Source organism: Leptonychotes weddellii, chromosome 10 (assembly GCF_054177405.1).
Source record: "Leptonychotes weddellii isolate Sample4059 chromosome 10, ASM5417740v2, whole genome shotgun sequence".
Classification (NCBI taxonomy): Eukaryota; Metazoa; Chordata; class Mammalia; order Carnivora; family Phocidae; genus Leptonychotes; species Leptonychotes weddellii.
In genome coordinates, this window is record NC_138378.1 from 3,816,506 (window position 1) to 3,835,265 (window position 18,760).

General features: G+C 52.5%; 1 protein-coding gene across 1 annotated transcript; it reads right to left on the bottom strand.

The window, feature by feature from the left end:
* Positions 1-834: 834 nt before the first annotated feature.
* Positions 835-8,479, bottom strand: TUBB1 (tubulin beta 1 class VI). Its single transcript, XM_006742797.3, has 4 exons — positions 8,254-8,479; positions 4,836-4,944; positions 4,027-4,137; positions 835-3,903 (listed from the first exon to the last, which is right to left on the bottom strand). The coding sequence occupies exons 1-4, from the start codon at positions 8,308-8,310 to the stop codon at positions 2,807-2,809; spliced, it is 1,374 nt and encodes a 457-aa protein (XP_006742860.1). The 5' UTR covers positions 8,311-8,479; the 3' UTR covers positions 835-2,806.
* Between the last annotated feature and the right edge of the window lie 10,281 nt (positions 8,480-18,760).

Below are 18,760 nucleotides of genomic sequence, written 5' to 3' on the forward strand. Positions count from 1 at the left end.
CTCAGTCCCCAAGGTCAAGGTACTGGGAAGCATCTTTCATTACAGGGATAGGAATCAATGAATCTCGAGGCTGTCAGGCCTTTTTCACAGACGAACAAAGCTGATGGGCAAAGGGCTGAATTCTTTGCAGCCGGGTAACTAGAGAGAAGTCATCAGCGTGGGAGATAGGTTAATTAAGGTGAGACTTCGGGGGGCGCCTGGGTGGCTCAGTCGTTAAGCGTCTGCCTTTGGCTCAGGTCACGATCCCAGGGTCCTGGGATCGAGCCCCGCATCGGGCTCCCTGCTCCACAGGAAGCCTGCCTCTCCCTCTCCCACTCCCCCTGCTGTGTTCCCTCTCTCGTTGTGTCCCTCTCTGTCAGATAAATAAATAAAATCTTAAAAAGAAAAAAAAAAAAAAGTGAGACTTCGGGCCAGGGCTGGTGATAGGGAAAAGGGTAAAGCAACTGAATAAAAGACAAGTTTACTGTCCAGCAAAGATTCTTTGAGACTCTTTCTCTGTGATTAAAAATCCTGAACGGATACTGGGATAAGTAAACTTCCAGTACCAGGCCTGCTGGGCCCCTGGCAGGACTACTGTGTCTGGATGACTAGAGGACCCTGATCAGACCTGGCTGTGGGCATTTCACTAACTAGTTGAGTGGTTTTTGAGGGAGTCGTTAATCTCTGCTCCTGCGGGCTTCTTGTGTGAAGGGAAGGAACGGACAAGCTCTGAGATTCTGATCCCATGTCTCTATCTCTCAGACCAGTGTTGCCATGGCAACCATACCGCTAAAGGAATAGGCTCAAAATCTGAGGGGATTTCTTTTGGTTTCTAGTGGGTTTTTTGTTTGTGTGTGTGTGTGCGTGTGTGTGTTTGTGTTTATTTCTACCATACAAAAGAGTAGGATGGTGAGATACATTTTGAAATATTTTTAACTACTCAAATTAATCAGTCTGGGCGGGTAGGCTCCAAGAAAAGGAATTTATTTAGTCTGAAATAAAGCAATTTAGCCATTTAAAATTGAATTTCCTTGTACTTTAATGATTACTATTGAGCAAACAAAAATCTTGACAGTAATATAAATCAGCAGGTTTTTTTTTTTAATTTAGAACTGTAGCCTTCCTTGTATCTATTGGATTGCCTTTTTAGATTTGAGATGGAAAGTGCTAGAAGAAGCGCGTATAAATTCTTATAACATCAAAGGTCATAAGTCTTTTTAGCTTCTGAGAAGTTACGAACTTCAAATGAGAGTATATAGGTACATTTTCTTAATAAATCTGCTTTTGTTTTTAATGGCTTGAGCCACAAGTAGGAAGTGTTTAAAACTTTTCTTAAGTGTTGTAAATAGAAGGCTTGTCACGATGCCGACAGCAGGACCTCGTTTTCTCTGCGCACGTATTTTCGTTACTTCTCACGACGTGCACGTGAAGGAGTGACGTTTCCCAGAATGAGCAGGCAGTGTCGTCCATCCACCTGCTACCTTACTGCAGATGACAAACGCAGATCTGAGAACCTAGTTGCCTGCAAATAAATATTTCCTGCAGGGAGGGTCGGAGCCTCTTCCCATTGCCGGCTACCCATGGATCAAATAGAAGAGCTCAGTGGTAATTCTAGAAGGCCATTAAGACCCTTACGGCCCTGGAAGGGATGGCCGTGCAGTGTGTCAGAAATAGGTAAACTGTAATTAAAAAGTTATGGATGATTTGATTACACTCCTGTGTATTTGGTCCTCTTGTAATGTAAGCAGATTAAACTCAGGTAATGGTCAAAGCTGTGTCATCATGCAAACATTTATGGCAACTTCTGCAAATTAATTTGAACTGTAAAAGTTCCCTAATGAGACGACGTCCTCCGCGAGGAAGAAGGACACTGCGGTGGTGCCGCTGCCGAATTCCTGCATTTGAATGGTTGCCCAGCGCCCCTGCGCACCGGGTGCCCTTTCTGAAAGAGCAGAGGCTACCGAGTGCTTTCAGAAGGTGTTTACTGAATGAAAGTGAAAAGGGCATTTTGAAATAGCCTTTACCAGGAAAACCGAAGATCGTGATTAATGAATTCCCAGAACCAACACCCCTAAGAAACTTAAAGTATCTAAACATCTATGTTAGAAGGTAGCTATTCAGAAATAAGGATCAGAGAATTGGGGTTGGTGACTTTTGCCTGTCGTTTGAGGGGTTTTTTTGGCCAGGTATTTTGGTGAAAAGCACTGCCACTTTGTTTTTTGTCCTCCCTTTTTTCCCTTTCCAGTTAGTACGCGGACGTGCACACAAGGTCTACGCGATTCACTAGTGGCTGCTGACTCACACTTGCCTCGGCTGCAAGCTCCCCACATACCAGTTAGTCACCTGGCTTTTCGGGAGGCCAGCGAGCACCAGGAGGTAGGATGCTGGGCAGCGCACATGACAGAAGCTGGGGTATGACTCTTAGCAAGGGTGCCAAGCAAGGGTTCCAGCGTGCTCATCGGTGCCACGAAAGGGTGGAGAGTGGACGCGCCGCGGTAGCCATGCACGCGGGTGGTCTCGAGGGTAGTCTGGATGCCTGGCACAGCGCTGGGCCTGCAGCAACTGCCCGATCGACATTTCTCAACAAAGGCGGTGGGCTTCACGATAAATTCACTTTGCCATTGAAGACCGGGTAATAGAGTGCGCAGTGAATAGCAAAGTCTTGAAAGCTAGTGAATGCCCTCGGAAGGCCCCAGCGCCCCCACTCCCGCCCGGGCCCCCGTCCCCGCGGCTGTGCGTGCGTGCGGACACCGGGCGGCTGCGGCGCGTCCCGTGGGCAGCCGGCGGGTGGGACGGCAGGGCGGCGGGAGGGGGGCTGCGGCCGACCTCACGCGGCCCCGCGAGGTTCGTGCGGCCCATCTTCCGGTTCCACTTCTGCCTCGCCCACGACCTCTCCGTCCTCCTCCCGAACCGCTTTGGCGTCTTGCAGTTGCTGGTACTCGGCCACCAGATCGTGGATGCTGCTCTCGGCCTCGGCAAACTCGCCGACGTCCATGCCTTCGTTGGTGTACCAATGCACGAACGCCCTCCTCCGGAACATGGCCGAGAAGTGCTCCGCCACGCGGCCGAACAGCCCCTGCACGGCCGTGCTGTTGCCGATGAAGGTGGCGGCCATGCTCAGCCCCGGGGGCGGGATGTCGCAGACGGCCACCTTCACGTTGTTGGGGATCCACTCCACGAAGCAGCTGCTGTGCCGCGTCTGCACGCCGAGCATCTGCTCGTCCACCTCCTTGGTGGACATGCGGCCCCGGAAGATGCAGGCCACGGTCAGGTAGCGGCCGCGGCGCGGGTCGCAGGCGGCCATGGCGTTGCGCGCGTCGAACACCTGCTGCGTGAGCTCGGCCACGGTGAGCGCGCGGTACTGCCGGCCGTCGCGGCTGGTGAGCGGCGCGAAGCCGGGCGTGAAGAAGTGCAGGCGCGGGAAGGGCACCATGTTCACGGCCAGCTTGCGCAGGTCGGCGTTCAGCTGGCCCGGGAAGCGCAGGGACGTGGTGACGCCGCTCACGGTCAGGGACACTAGGTGGTTGAGGTCGCCGTAGCTGGGCGCGGCCAGCTTGAGCGTGCGCAGGCAGATGTCGTAGAGCGCCTCGTTGTCGATGCAGAAGCAGGCGTCGGCGTGCTGCGCCAGCTGCTGCAGGGACAGCACGGCGTTGTAGGGCTCCACCACCGTGTCGGACACCTTGGGCGAGGGCAGGACGCTGAAGGCGTTCAGGATGCGGTCGGGGAAGTCCTCGCGGATGCGGCTCAGCAGCAGCGTGCCCATGCCCGCGCCCGTGCCGCCGCCCAGCGAGTGCACCAGCTGGAAGCCCTGCAGGCAGTCGCAGGCCTCGCTGGCGCTGCGCACGGCGTCCAGCACGCTCTCGGCCAGCTCGGCCCCCTCCGTGTAGTGGCCCTTGGCCCAGTTGTTGCCGGCCCCCGAGTTACCTGCGCGGACGGACGCCGGTTAGCGGGCTGTCCGGGTGGGGGCGGGAGGCAGAGCACCACTAGGAGGCACCCTCACCTCGGCCCCCCGGGGCGTGGGGTGGACATCGCTGCAGGAACACCTACCGTAGATGAAGCTGTCCGGATGAAAGAGAGCTCCCAATTTGCTGGATCGGATGCTGTCCATCGTCCCGGGCTCCAGGTCCACCAGCAGCGCCCGGGGCACATATTTCTTACCTGCGTAGAAAAATAGGAAGAAGTCAGCAAACTGTTGTTTTTCTAAAAGTTAATGTTTCATCAAACTAGAACCTTGTGATACCCGTCAGGAAAAAGGTATTTCTAGAAGAAAGACATTTGAAGTAATATTCTTGACCCCAACAAGTGCATACATCTATAAAATACCTTCAAAATCCTTTTTCCATCATTTTCTGTGTTGTTTTGTTGTCTCGTCAATGACAGAGATCCTGCCCCTACTGGAAGCGATTCTGGTTTTCATTTAAGAACTAAACAGGAGGGCGCCTGGGTGGTTCAGTCGTTAAGCTTCTGCCTTCGGCTCAGGTCATGATCCCAGGGTCCTGGGATCGAGTCCCGCATCGGGCTCCCTGCTCAGCGGGAAGCCTGCTTCTCCCTCTCCCACTCCCCCTGCTTGTGTTCCTGCTCTCTCTCTCTCTCTCAAATAAATAAATAAAGTCTTAAAAAAAAGAAAAGAAAAGAAAGAGTTACACTTAAAAAAAAAAAGAACTAAACAGGAAAGGTGGTGCTTGAGCGGTGGGGGTAAACACACATGCCCCCACTCAGTGCCTTTTTCCCCGGGCCCTTGCCCTAGACGGGACTTGGGGACCCGCCAGTCTCGGGATCCCACTGCGCTGCCTGGACATCACCCTGCCCGTGTTCCCGGGGCAGATGAGCATCGCGACCAGAGTACAGCGTCCTACCGTGGGCCTCGTTGTAGTACACGCTGATCCTCTCCAGCTGCAAGGCACAGTCCCCGCAGTAGCCCCCGGCCGAGTCGATCCCATGCTCCTCGCCAATCACCTCCCAGAACTGAAAGCAGCAGGAGGGGAGGTCAGTGTACAGAGGGACCCCAGAAAAGGGCAGGTGGGTACTCATGAGCCAGCAGATTGGCCAGAGGGACAGGAGGAAGGGAGTGCTGCTGGGCCTGCCTGGAGGGGTCCGTCTGGCCGCCCCTTTCCCAGACGTGCCTTTAGGCCCATCTCGTCAGTGCCAGCTCCACGGTGTAATTTGCTCTTGCCTCCACTAAACATGAATATGAAGACGGTGTTTTGTACCCACCTGAACGACTTAAATAAAATGCCAACACATAAAATATTAAATTGGATTTTGCTCCTATTAAATGGAGGCCACGGTATACATTAAGGCTGTCGTTTTACAATTCACATCAGACCGGGTATTTCTAATTTCACCTTCTAGTGCTTCAAGCTAGTAAAGTATAGATACCATTAAATGAAAATAGACTGAATTCTTATCTGATTTCACAATAATATCTCCTTCACTTGGGTATTTATTTTCATGCAGTTTTCCAAGAAGCCCATAACCAGGACATCCAGGCCCAGCTTTTAGCCGTGTGCATTTTTCATGATCAGGTATGCACACAATTCAAGATTATGCACAACTCTTGTAACTATTTGAAACATATGACACTTCCAATCACACATACAGTATTTATTAATATAGCTGTGTGTCTTAATATGGAAACAGTTACTGAGATGGCCCCTTTCACTGCCCTAGAGAAGGACATATTCAAGTGCAATGAAAATATATTTATTTATGTTAAAATCCCCAAGGGTGTTTTCCCAGCCATATCTTATAAGTGATGGCTCTGCTCTGGCCATGGTCTCATTAACCAGACTCTATTTTATAGTAAATTACCAGCACTGTTCAGGGTCTGAAAGAATTAATAAATTTAAGTTCTATAACACCACAAACTAATCGTCTCTTACAGTTCTTTTGGCCCCAAATAATAAGTAGTCGCCGGGGCTCTAAGCACCAGACAACACGATGCTGGCGGAAGAGCTAAGAACCTATCTGGACCCTGCACTTCCTGTGCCGCACTTCCCTCCAGATTATCTTCCCACTTCGGAGTGCTGGGGCTGGTGCCTCCCACTTCTCTGTGTGTTCGACTTAGGAACATCTCATCACCTTGGACGGAAAGGCGGCAACTTCTTTTCAAGGAGTGATATTCTTTGCCCCAGGTTTTAAACACCTGCATTAAAAGACTAGTTTTTCATAGCTTTGCTCTTCACAATAGCTAAAAGTTGGAAACCACCTATGTGTCCACTGACAGATGAGTGGATAAACAAAGTGTGGGGTGTCCATGCAATGGACTATTTTTCAGCTGTAAAAAGGAAGGAGATTTGGACATAGGCTGCAACGTGGGTGAGCCTTGAGGACATAATGCTCACTGACATAAGCCAGACACAGAAGGGCAGATACTGTGTGATGTCACTTCTGTGAGGTCCCTAGAAGAGTTCAAATTTGGGTGTCCCTGGGTGGCTGAGTTGGTTGAGCATTTGACTCTTGATTTCAGCTCAGGTCCTGATCTTGGGGTCGTGGGATCAAGCCCCGCATTGGGCTCTGTGCTGGGCATGGAGCCTGCTGGAGATTCTCTCTCCCTCTCCACCCCCCCACCTCCCACTCACACTCTAAATAAATAAATAAATACAATTTTTTTTTTTTAAGATTTTATTTATTTATTTGACAGAGAGATAGCGAGAGCAGGAACACAAGCAGGGGGAGTGGGAGAGCGAGAAGCAGGCTTCCTGCCGAGCCGGGAGCCCGATGTGGGACTCGATCCCCGGACCCTGGGATCACGACCTAAGCCGAAGGCAGACGCTTAACGACTGAGCCACCGAGGCGCCCCAATTTTTTTTTTTTTTTAAAGAGTTCAAATTCTTAGATAGTAGAAGGGTGGGTGCCAGGGTCTGGGGGAGGGGAAATGTGGAGTTAGTATTTAATGGGGACAGAGTTTTTAGCTTTGCAAAAGGAAAAGCATCTTGGGAGATTGGATGTACAACACTGTGAATATACTTAACAGTATTGAACTGCACACTTAAAACTGATGGCTGGAGATGGTAAATTTTACACTGTTTTACCACAATTTTTTAAAATTTAACTTTTAATGCAATTAAAAATTTTTAAAGCTTTATTTATTTATTTGTATTTACTTATTTTAGAGAGAGTCGGGGGAGGGGCAGAGGGAGAGAATCTTTCAAGCAGATTCCCTGCTGAGTGCGGAGCCCACACGAGGCTCCATCCCATGACCCATGAGATCATGACCTGAGCCAAAACCAAGAGTCGGATGCTAACCGACTGAGCCACCCAGGCGCCCCAATGCAATTAAATTTTTAATGCCAGAAGAAGGTAGCGGGAGGGGAAGAATGAAGCGGGGGAAATTGGAGGGGTAGACGAACCATGAGAGACGATGGGCTCTGAAAAACAAACAGGGTTCTAGAGGGGAGGGGGATGGGAGGATGGGTTAGCCTGGTGGTGGGTATTGAGGAGGGCACATTCTGCATGGAGCACTGGGTGTTATGCACAAACAATGAATCATGGAACACTTCATCTAAAACTAATGATGTAATGTATGGGGATTAACATAAGAATAAAAAAAATAATAATAAATATGAAACACACACACAAAAAATTTTTAATGCCATTCATACTAGTGAAAGTAATTTCAAAATGGCAAAGGGAACAATCACATGGCTGTTAGTACAAGTGTGTAAAACTAGGGTTGAAATTCAGGTTGGGGACCTGTTGGACTGTGTCATCTCTTAGAGTTGGCCACTGAACCAGGCATTGTGTACAAAAAATTTAGGTGGGGAGGGGACACACTCATGTATACTCCAGAGAGTGTATTTTAATTATTTCTGCTACTACACCCAAAAACGTTTAGGTTTACCTCCTTCATCTCCTATTGCTTACTAGATGGAACAGATGTGGAGGATCTTTTTAAACTTTGCAGCATAAACAAGGGAGGGGATGGAAAGGCATCTCAGTGATATCATGTAAAAAGTTGCCCAACAAACTTTAGGAAACTGTTTTGAGACAAATTACTGTCTTTAGATATGAAAGTTCATTGCTAAAGTCATGAAAGTAAACAAGGTCCCCTGTAAGAGGTGGTGAAATTAACATGAATTCAGTTAACCCTTTCATCCTGTCCTACCTCCTGTGTCTCTTTCACTATGGGCATCGGTTAATGAAGCCAAGTATTCAGCAAGCACATGCGATCTGCTGGACTTGTTGCCTTCCCTGCCGACTGAGGATATTTTCTTAGTTGGCTACACCCAGCGACCGTAGGAAAGCTAGTCCTAGTAATTGAACTTTCCTTACCTTGGCTCCTATCTGGTTCCCACACTGGCCGATCTGAAGATGCACGATTTCACGCATCCTTGCTTTGCGTCCAAGTGTAAGGTCTTCAAGGAATCCTCAGTCTCTGGGAAAGCCGCCCTTCTTCACTGGTGGGGGCCCAACACGACTGGTCACTGCAGCGATGGGACCAGATGACCAAGCTGGTCCCAGGGTGTGTCCACCGCCCAGAGGCCCAGCCTCTACTCTCTTCTGCTCTTCGCCTGTCATCCTGACGAAGGGGGTGTTTCTTCCTCTCCCAAAACAGAATATTGCCCAGTCACTTCCTAGAGTTCGAGACCAAAGCCTGCCTTTGTGCACAGTGCCTGGAGGTCTCGCACCAGGTGTGGGCCTGACCGTGGCGGACTCTGGACACCCGGGTGATGGGGCTCATGATATGACATCCAAACCACAGCTCCCAGCTCATGGGGTGAGGGCACCACCTCCAGAGAGCTCTCCCTGACCAAGCCAGTTGTGTTATTAGGAATCCTTTGTCTAAACCCGTCGCTTGGCAGATGAGGCCACGATATCCCAGCGCGTGAAGTGACTTCACCGTAGTCACACAGCCAGTGAGACGTCCCTACCTTGCTTTAGACCTGGCCATGCGTCCCGTGTCTTCAGCTACGTTTCCTAAGGAGCGCTCCGACAGCCCCTGACAGCGCTGACGTGTCCTTTGGGGGAACAAGCGTGGACAGTTTTTATTTTTACAGTGTCGACTTTAATGTAAATAGGAAAAAAAAATAATTAGCATTTACAGTAGTAAAATGATGATGAAAGTTTCCTTTGAACTTGGCGAAGTTGTAAAGGCAATTTGTGATTCTTCGGCATTTGGGAAAGCGCTATCGAGAGACACGATCTCAACTCCATGGCTCGCCATCAAGGCCCTTCCCAGCGTGGCCCCACACTTCCCCTCCAGCCCCTTCCCCGGACTTTGGTCCTCAGAAAGCCTGTGCTTCGGTCAGCGTGGCTCTCCTCCTGCTCTGCGTGTCAATTCCTGTTCTTCCAGAAACTGCACAGCGGCTGCCCAGGCCAGGACCTCCCCCCGGAGCCCCGAGGAGTGGGCAGCCACCCCCGGTGGGCACCTGCTTCTCCGGGCCTCTCTCCAGTATTTGCCAAGCTCCCGGGGCCCCCGTTGTCGGAACAGCTACAGACGGAGACCTGCCGTGGGCCGGGCACACATTGGCAGCCAGGGATGTGGAAATGAAGGAGACCCACGCAGACGCGGGCCCGCAGGACGTGGACTCAAAGGCAGGACTGAAGGCACACAGACCCAGAGTCCCCGTGCACTCCCTCCCCTGCCTCTGACCGGACAGGTGACTGCGGCTGAGAGGTCTGCCCTGCCTATCGTCACCCTGACGGGCAGGCCGCTCCTAAACCCTCTGCACTTTCCACAGGCCTGGCGAGGCCCGAGACGGGAGGTCAGGGATCCAGACCGGCAAGTCACTAACTGTTCTGTAGCGGCCTTTTTGCTGGAAAATAGCCTCTACTTCTCCCAAAGGAGTTCAGCCCCGAAGTAAAAGGAGCTGGAGTGTTCCCTGCAGGAGAACACTGACGTGGGGAAGCAGGACTTTGTCCCGTGGGTGCCAGCCCAGGGCTGCCCCTGTCTTCCACTGTCCAGTGACCTCACGGGCCACGTGCCGAGCGAGAGCTCCGCGCGACCCTGGGTCAGGGACCCGACCAGGGCAGAAGGTACTGAAAGGGGCACTACTGGGACACCTACAAAATTTGAATACAGACCGTGTGGATTGAACAATCACATTGTATCCACGTTGTATTTCCTGAATTTGATCATGGCCGGGTTACACAAATGGAAATTCTTGTTTTCAGGAGATAGTATGAAATATTCAGGGTCAAGAGTCACCTTGCCCGCAGCTTGCCCCCAAACAGTTGGGCAAGAACAGTAACAATGTGATAAATGTCGAGAGACGGGTTAAGCACATGTGGCAAGATGTTAACAATTGGTGAATCTTTGTAAACGAGTACAAGATTAATACTCTTGCAACATCTCTGAGTTTGGAATGTTTTCCTACTCCAATCTGAATGACCACATGATTACAGCTGCTTCTGGTCCAAAGCCTGCCACCCGCCACGGTAAAGAGAAGAAAGTGTAAATTCCAGAGGAAGAAATGTGCATGTACTTAGCAGTATTTTCTGCACAAGTTAAAAAAAATATATACACAGAATAAACCTTTCAGCTTCCATGACATTCACCCCCCACACACCCTGCGCCTACCTTCACCCGTTTGCTCTTCTCTCTGGCCCCTCACCTGCCCTCCCCAGCCTCCCCCTGCTCATCAGACCGCAGAATTCCAGGGCAGCCCCTCTGCTGCGCCCCCCGAGCCCGGGGTCTCCGCCGCAGCGTCCTGGCTGGGAGCTCCCGGCCGGCGCCAGAACGCGGGCTTACGGCCCTCACCTGTGGCTGTGTTTGCTCCTCACTTATCCTCACGCCGTATCTCCCCACCAGCCTGGGAGCTGCCCATGTCATTTCACCTTTGTATCCCCAAAGTGCCTGATACGGAAGAGGGCCCCAGCAAATGTTTGTGGAGTACGCACCAACAGCTGGGCTGCTCGCTCAGAATGGCAAGTTTTCTTCAAGCCAAGAAGGTATTTATTCACAAGTATGTCCTGATGGGCGAGGTAGGGGCATGGGGCCTGAGGACTTTCTTCTCTGGCCCCTAAGAGGTGGTCTAGGCTGAAAGTAGAGACTGTTCCAGGAAAGCTGGATGTCAGGGATGGGTTGTAGATGCAGCGACCGCACGAGCTATTACGGGAAGCTGTTGGCTGGCGGGGCTGCTGAAAGGGGCCCGTGTTGGCCGCCGCGGGGACCACTGGGCCGGGCCCGAGGGGCATTTTTGATCTTCCTGTGTTCATTCTTTGCTGTATGAGCAGGATCCAGTGTGCTGGGGTCCCCCCCGCCAAACCTCCACCCTGGAGCACATTCCTCTTGGTCATCTCAGTTTGCTCAGGGAGGGAAAAGCCCAGATTTCCAGATGGGCGCTTAAAAGGTTTTTCTGTTAATGGGGCAGTTGGCAAAAAAAAAAAAAAAAAAAAAAAGAAATGGGGGGATCAGGGGGGAGGAGAGGAGAGGAACCCTGTTTGCTTTGATTCCCTGCTCTGCCGGCAGTGTTGACTCAGTCTGGCCCGCTGTGCTGAGCTTTGGCCGCTGTGAGGGGCGGGGCAGATCAGGGCAGGGAGGCTTGGCGGCCCCAGCCGCTCCGGGAGGCCCACCTCCTCCTGAAACTTGAATTTTCCCAGCTATAGAAGGGGATGATGGTCCTGGGTCCCAGGTTTGTGGGGAAGACAAGGCACACTGGGGGTTAACCCCCAACACCCCCTCACAGGCGGTGTTTTTCACGTGGGCTTCGCAGGATGGAAGCAGATGTGTGGACGGCGCCATTCATTTGATACCTAGGAACCGAGTGCCCACTGCGTGTCAGGGCCCAGAGGGCTGTGCTCCGGGATCAGAACTGTGTGGACAGAGCAGAGGGGCAAGTAGTGGGTCCACACCGTCTCTGCTCTGTTGTCCGCATTTACCAAGGGACCTGCTCCCCTGAGGAAGGAGCTTTCCTCTGACCACCAACTTAGCACAAGCCAGGGGAGTGGTGAAGGTACATGCCTTTCCCAGACCACAAGACATGGTCCCTTCCTGGGACGCAGGTAAACTGTCCCTTGAGAGACCGTTCCCCAGGGTCTGTTCTCCAGCCAGGCTGAAGGTGACCCCCAGCCCTGAACTGCAGCAAGGGATTAGAGGTGGCCGTCCGTGATGAGTGATAAACTCCTTTTCTCCCCACAAGGAAGGGCCGTGGTGAAGGCAGGTTGGAAGTGAGGGCTCAGGGCAGAGCTTTAGTGAGCATTGCCCAAAAAGGCAGAGGGCAGGAGTGAGAGCTTCCCTGAGCGGGCGTGATGCTGCACGACAAGGACACCAGGATGAGGAAGAAGGACGACCAGGCCTGCCCTTCGCTGAAACACCCTCTCTCCCCTGGAGGGCCATGGCCGTCCATCCACGAGAAAACTCGGTGGTAGCGAGCCTTTTCCTGCATGACACTTGGCTCTATTATGGGAACAGAACGAAGACGATAAGAAAAACCAAGTGTCACCCAGAAACCCCAAATCGGCTGCTTCCAGACTTCCCCCAGGAGATGCCCCTCAGTGGTCAGATGGAGCTCCCCCCACCTCTGTGGGGCAAATGAAATATAATTAGGAGAAAAACAGAGTACTCAGAGATTTCATTGATTTCATCCGCCCCTGATCCTTCCACTTCTGAGGGCATGGAAGTTCCTTGAATAACTCAGAGAAGATTGTTGAATTATAGTGTTTGCTTGTGATTCAGAAGCAGAAATTTTTCCAAATGTCTTAGCAAGAAACTGACATCTGAGGGGCCATTATGAGTGAGTCAGCGGGTGTGGGCAGATCATCAGATGAACTGAGCTCTACTTTCTTGTACTCTGCCTCGCTGTTCTCTTACTGTACAAGAAAGTTCTGGGAGGATGAATAAGTAAGTACAGGAGAAAAGAACTAGGAAGTTGTTGCTAGCTTTCACGAAGCAGGGCTGCTCGGCCCCACGGAGGAGGTCCGACCTCCGCCCCCACCGCTGCAACTCTCTGTCCCGCCCACACTACGTGGACCCGCTGGGCTGCCCTCCTCTCCTTTCCAGCCGCTGGGCCCAGATAGTGTGAATGCTGTGCACCTCTGCGGGGACACTGAGAGTCCGCATCCCGGGCTGCGGCATCTCTGATCGGCAGAAGGCAGCGCGCGCTCACGCGCACGAGCTCGCTCACGCGCACGAGCTCGCGCACGCGCCGCAGCCCCTGAACGGCTGTGATTCTCGAGGTGTACGGACGCCTTAACCTTCTCAGCCGCATCTCTCCCATCTCCCAAGGTGTGCAGCTCCTGATAAGCAATGTGCCGTGGCAGGAACAGAGATAAGCAGGGTATGGTTCGGTACCTGGAGCTGAAATCAAACAAAAATATATACTTTTTGAAGCCTGGTGTTTGTCCAAGAAACCTCTGTTGTAAAGTCTCAGAAATCCATTCGTTTACCCAACAAATATTGGCTGAGTACTATCTGGGGGCTCGAGAGACCTTGGAGAAGTGGGAGGCTTGGGCCCTGCACCCCAGGGATGCAGAGACAGGACAGCACCACCCCTTCCCGTTGGCCTTTGCCAAGTTCTCCACCACCTCTCACACACCGCCCCCTCGGGCCTGCTCTTGAGCAAGGTGATGGTTCTCTCCTTTGTGCAGCAGAATCTGAGGCTTGGGGAGGGAAACGACAAGCTCAAATCCCGGGATAACATGGCAGAACCAGAGAGAGTCACAGGTCTTTAGACCCTGACATTGAGGGGTACGCTCGGAGGAGTCAAGAAGCAGGCTGGCCAGACGGCCTCCAGCTGGGCATCCGAGGCGTCCGGACCACTCAGCTCACCTTCCTCCTCACCTCTGGTCTGTAAGTGGGCCGGTCCACCAGCCCCACCTCCCAGGTATGTGGCCCCACATGTCCACTCTCACGGCCTCTCCGGGAGCATCCCTGCCCCATCACCACCAGCTCTCTCGTCTGTGAGCCCGGACGCCCCTACTGCACCCCACCCCCGGCCTCCTCCCATTTCACCCTCCCCACGGTAACCAGAAGGATCTTGTGAAACAAAAATCAGACCTCGTCCACTGCCTTCTGGGAAACTAACCGCAGCCAGGGTAAAACCAACCCTCTCGGCCCTCTTACCACAGCAGATGTGTTGTTCAGATCTCTGATGGGAAGACACCTGTCAGGGGCACACAGCGGGGGCGAAGGACAGCCAGGTGCAGGCCTACCCTGGGGAGGGAGGGAAGGAGAGGTGGGCAGGAAGGGGCAGGAAGTGTGGGAAGTATGGCCTGGATTGCAGAGCTCCAAGCTGTGGTCCCTGCAGCTGGGAGGTCTGGGAGGGGCCTTTAGGGTCCTGTTTGCTCTTGGGCGACTTCACCCCTGCCTACCTCCTTGCCAGCCATCTCTGCTGCCATGCTCCCCACCGGCTTCTTCCAGCTGGTCATGTGTGTGCCCCTACCAATGTGTGTGTATTTCAAGGCCTTTGCATACATTCTTCCTTCTGTTTTAAAAGTCCAGGACTTTCCATGGCTATGTCCTCATCATTCAATCGCAACCCCTTGGATAGCTATAAGACACAACCCCGATGCTGGGCGCCTGGGTGGCTCAGTTGGTTAAGCGACTGCCTTCGGCTCAGGTCATGATCCTGGAGTCCCTGGATCGAGTCCCTCATCGGGCTCCCTGCTAGGCAGGGAGTCTGTTTCTCCCTCTGAGCCTCCCCCCTCTCATTCTCTCTCTCTCAAATAAATAAATAAAATCTTAAAAAAAAAAAAAAGACCCAACCCCAATGCACCTGCACCCCAATTTTTATAGCAGCAATATCCACAATAGCCAAACTATGGAAAGAGCCCAGATGTCCATCAACAGATGAATGGATAAAGAAGCTGTGGTATACATATACAATGGAATATTATGCAGCCATCAAAAAATGAAATCTTGCCATTTGCAACGACATGGATGGAACTAGAAGGTATTACGCTAAGCAAAATAAGTCAATCAGAGAAAGACAATTATCACATGATCTCACTGATATGTAGAATTTGAGAAACAAGACAGAGGATCATACGGGAAGGGAGGGAAAAATGAAACAAGATGAAATCAGAGAGGGAGACAAGCCGTAAGAGACTCTTAATCTCAGGAAACAAGCCGAGGGTTGCTGGAGTGGGTGTTGGGGTGGGAGGGAAGGGGTGGCTGGGTGATGGACACTGGGGAGGGTATGTGCTATGGTGAGCGCTGTGAATTGTGTAAGAATGACGAATCACAGACCTCTACCCCTGAAACAAATAATACATTATATGTTAATAATAAAAAAACTACCAAAATTAAAATAAAAATATGTATGAGTGTAAAAAAAGTAACAGGGAAACAGGTGAAATTAATTTTAAATATGTTATATGTTAATTAACCCAGTAAGCCCCAAATATGATCTTAATATGTAATAAATTAACAGTAAATCAATAATGAAATAATTATGTAAACAAACAAGCAAACAAACAAAAAGAACCGTCCCGGACCAAACGCCCCAGAGGGTGCCCTGTCTCTAGTATGCCCCGTGGGACTTATCACTGCTGCATCCCCAGGGCTGGGACAATGGTCTGGCACAAACTAGGGGCTCAATAAATACTTGCCAACCGCCTGACTAGAGAGAGCGAGAGGATTTGATCCCGTGAATGACCAAGACCCCTCTGGTCATGAGCCAGCTCCTAAGTGGCTGTATGTTATATGCCCAACTGTGACCAGTGTGTTCTGAAGGTATTGCTGGGGGGTCAGCCCCACAAATGTGACCCCACATTTCCTCCCAGGCAGACGTGTGCAGCCGGGAGAGGGTGTGGTGATGATGGCATTTGGGGACAGTCGCAGGATAGCCTGTGTGCGCACCTCTCTACTCCCCTGAAAGTCCTTGGCTGCAAAGGTGTGTGGGAAGTGACAGGAGAGTGGATGGAGAGGGGCTGCGGCCGGCAAGGAAGCCACGGTCCCCGCAAAGCCAGACTTGTCAGCATCCACCCAAACAAACGCCCGTATCCAGGATGTGGCCAAACTCAGGAATGTGGAATAATAGGAAATGTCTGCAGCTTGCAGGGTGGGAGCCAGACGACATGGCACAAAAAGAAAAGGGAAGAAAGGATTTGGAGCAACGCCACACCAAATGAGAACTCATCCCGTGTTCTCCTCGGGTCGCGAGAGCGGGCCAGCCCTGGCCTGACCGTCGGGTCCGCGTGCCCTTTATCACAACGAGGGGGGGATCACCCTTATTTTTAGAAATGAATAGGCTTTTGTGTTGGGGCGGTTGGGTCACCTGTTGGCCAGGAGGCTTTCTGGGGTGGAGAAAAAAGAAGGATTGACACCTGCCCCCCACAGGCCTCCTGTCTGTCGGCCACAGGTCTCTCTAGACCTCTCTGGAGCCTGTCTTCCCACCTGTAAAATGGGGTGCGAGCCCCTGCCTCCACCTCAACAGGGTTGTGCCAAGAATCCAATGAGGACAGACATTTCCCAGAGTGGACCGTCTTCTCCAATGTCATCACCTCTGCCTTTAAGTCCCACAGGGAGCAGGTGGGACCCGGTTACATCCAGGAAGATAGGCCTCGGGCACCAAGTCAGTCCCCCGGGGAGAGGGCTTTGTCAGGGTTTCGGGAGAGCCTCAAGCTCGAAGACGTCTGCTCCAGGCTGCAGGCACAGAGGAGCTGAGAGGGCAGTGGCCTCGAGGCGAGTTGCTCTTGGGGTGCTGCCCCGAGTCTCCTCCAGCCCCCCGCCGCCGGAGAAGGTGAGTCATTATCCTCGGAATGCCCTCGGGGGAGCGAGCCCAGTGGTGTCGGGAAGGGACGCGGCTTTCAGGCTTGGGAGTCAGTGATTGTGCTCTGAAGAGAGCAGGGCCTGAGGGTGGACTCCACTGGGGCCCCGGGGCAGGCGCTGGGGGCGGCCGGTTCAAGCAGGATCCCTGGTGCGTCCGTCCTCGGGGTCCCAGGAACCTCCCAAGTTTGCCCCGGGGCCACGCGCGCTTGGCCGATAGCCCTCGGCCGTCCGGAGAGCCCAAACTTGGGTTGGGCTGTGTCCACGGCCGCCCCCTCGACAGAACACATTTGGGAACCTCTGCTGAAAGGAATGCCCCACCCGTAAGCCCGTAAGCCCCGAAGGGACACAGCCAGCCTGCTCGGAGAGCGGTCAGCCCGGCCGATCGGGCACCCACTCACCACAGCCAAGTTCAGAGGGAGAAAGAGTCCGGGGTGCTCGGGTTTGAGCCCTCAAAGGTGCGGAGGAGGCAGAGTGATAACATCAGACCTCACTTCCTTTTTCTTGCCTTGAAAGTTGTGGTTTTAAATGTCCGGACTCCCTCCCCCCCCCCACCCCCCCCACCCCCCCACCCCCCGTCCCCTGCCCTGATTTCCATCATTTTCTGAGTGTGAGTTGCTTCTGTGTCAGGAAAATCCTGGTAAGCAGCAACTGGTCGGCTCCAGAGGTCCTGTTACCGGTCTGAGAAATCCCCGCCCCTCCCGTAACCTGCAAGCCGCAGGGTTGAATGCTTCCTGACCTTCTTACCTGCAATGTTGTGATTTATGAGAAATATATATTTGGTCATTCAGATGGCCACAATATATTTCTCATACATAGTTGGTCTTTGTCCACAATTTCTGGCTCACAAGTCCCTAAACCCTTGGAATTTTGGGAACGCGGTTAAGGGCGATAAAGGCGGGGTGTGGGGTTTTTTGTTTTTTTAGGGTTTTTTTTTGCTTTTTAGTAAGGCTCCACACCCAGCATGGAGCCCAACGTGGGGCTTGAACTCATTTCCCTGAGATCAAGGGTCTGATGCTCAGCCGACTGAGCCACCTGGGGTATCCCAAGGTGTCTTTTGTTATGTTAATAGAGGTTACTTTGGACCCCACCCAAAGGGGCCACTGTAGCCCAGAGGGCCCACCTTGTGATTAGTGGGTTACAATTTCTAGTCCCTTCCCCCCCTACCCCCTCCTCCGAGGGGAGGGGGGCATCGGGAGAGGGCCTCGAAGCTCCACACCCTTTCCCCATTCTTTGCCTTGGCTATCTCTTCATCTGGCTCTTGATTCTTACCCTTTAGTGCACTGGTAAATGTAACTGTTTCCCTGAGTTCTATGAGCTGCTCCGGCAAATTAATCGAATGTAAGGAGGGGGTCTTTGGAACCTCCAATCTGTAATGGATTGGTCAGAAGCACAGGTAACAAACAGCCTGGGGCTCACAACTGGCCTCTGATGTGGGGGACAGTCTTGTAGGACGGAGCCCCTAACCTGTGGAATCTGGTGCCGGACAGTAACAGGACTGCACTGAAATCTCAGCTGCCCAGCTGGCATTTGAGAATTGCTGGGTATTTGGGGGGGGGGGTGGTGGAGAGAAGGGGCCCACGTCTCATGCTAGAACTGGGTCCGGGAACCTTTAAAGACCACCCCTCTGTCTGACCCCAGCCCATAGAGGCCTAGGGAATCAGTCAAGCCCAGCGAAGAATTTGCAGGGCCTGAAGCAAACAGAATGTGGGCCTGGTTCGGGCCAGTGTCCTGCTGAGCCCGGGGCCCTCTGAGCACAGGGGTCCTACGACGCTTGCACCCAGGGCATCCTCAGAGCCGCCAGTTCTTCCAATGGCTGTAGGAGTGGTGTCCTGGAGCAAGAATTCCTGCCCCATTCAAAGGCAGATGTGACCTCGGAATGCAGGGGAAGGGGGCAGGGGTCTGGAACTTGAGACAAAAGGAACGCAGTTGACAGGGCACTAAGAAGAGCAGGTGTCTGGTAACTAGATGTCTGTCCTGCCAACAGATGTGTCGCTCAGATACAATTTATCTCTGCTAATAACCCTCACTCTGGGAAAGACTCCCAATTTAGACTCTTCTATGGAGTTAGGGGAGGGGCAAAAGTCTCTCTTGAGCCCGCAGGGTGTCAGTTGCCTTCAGCTCAGAATA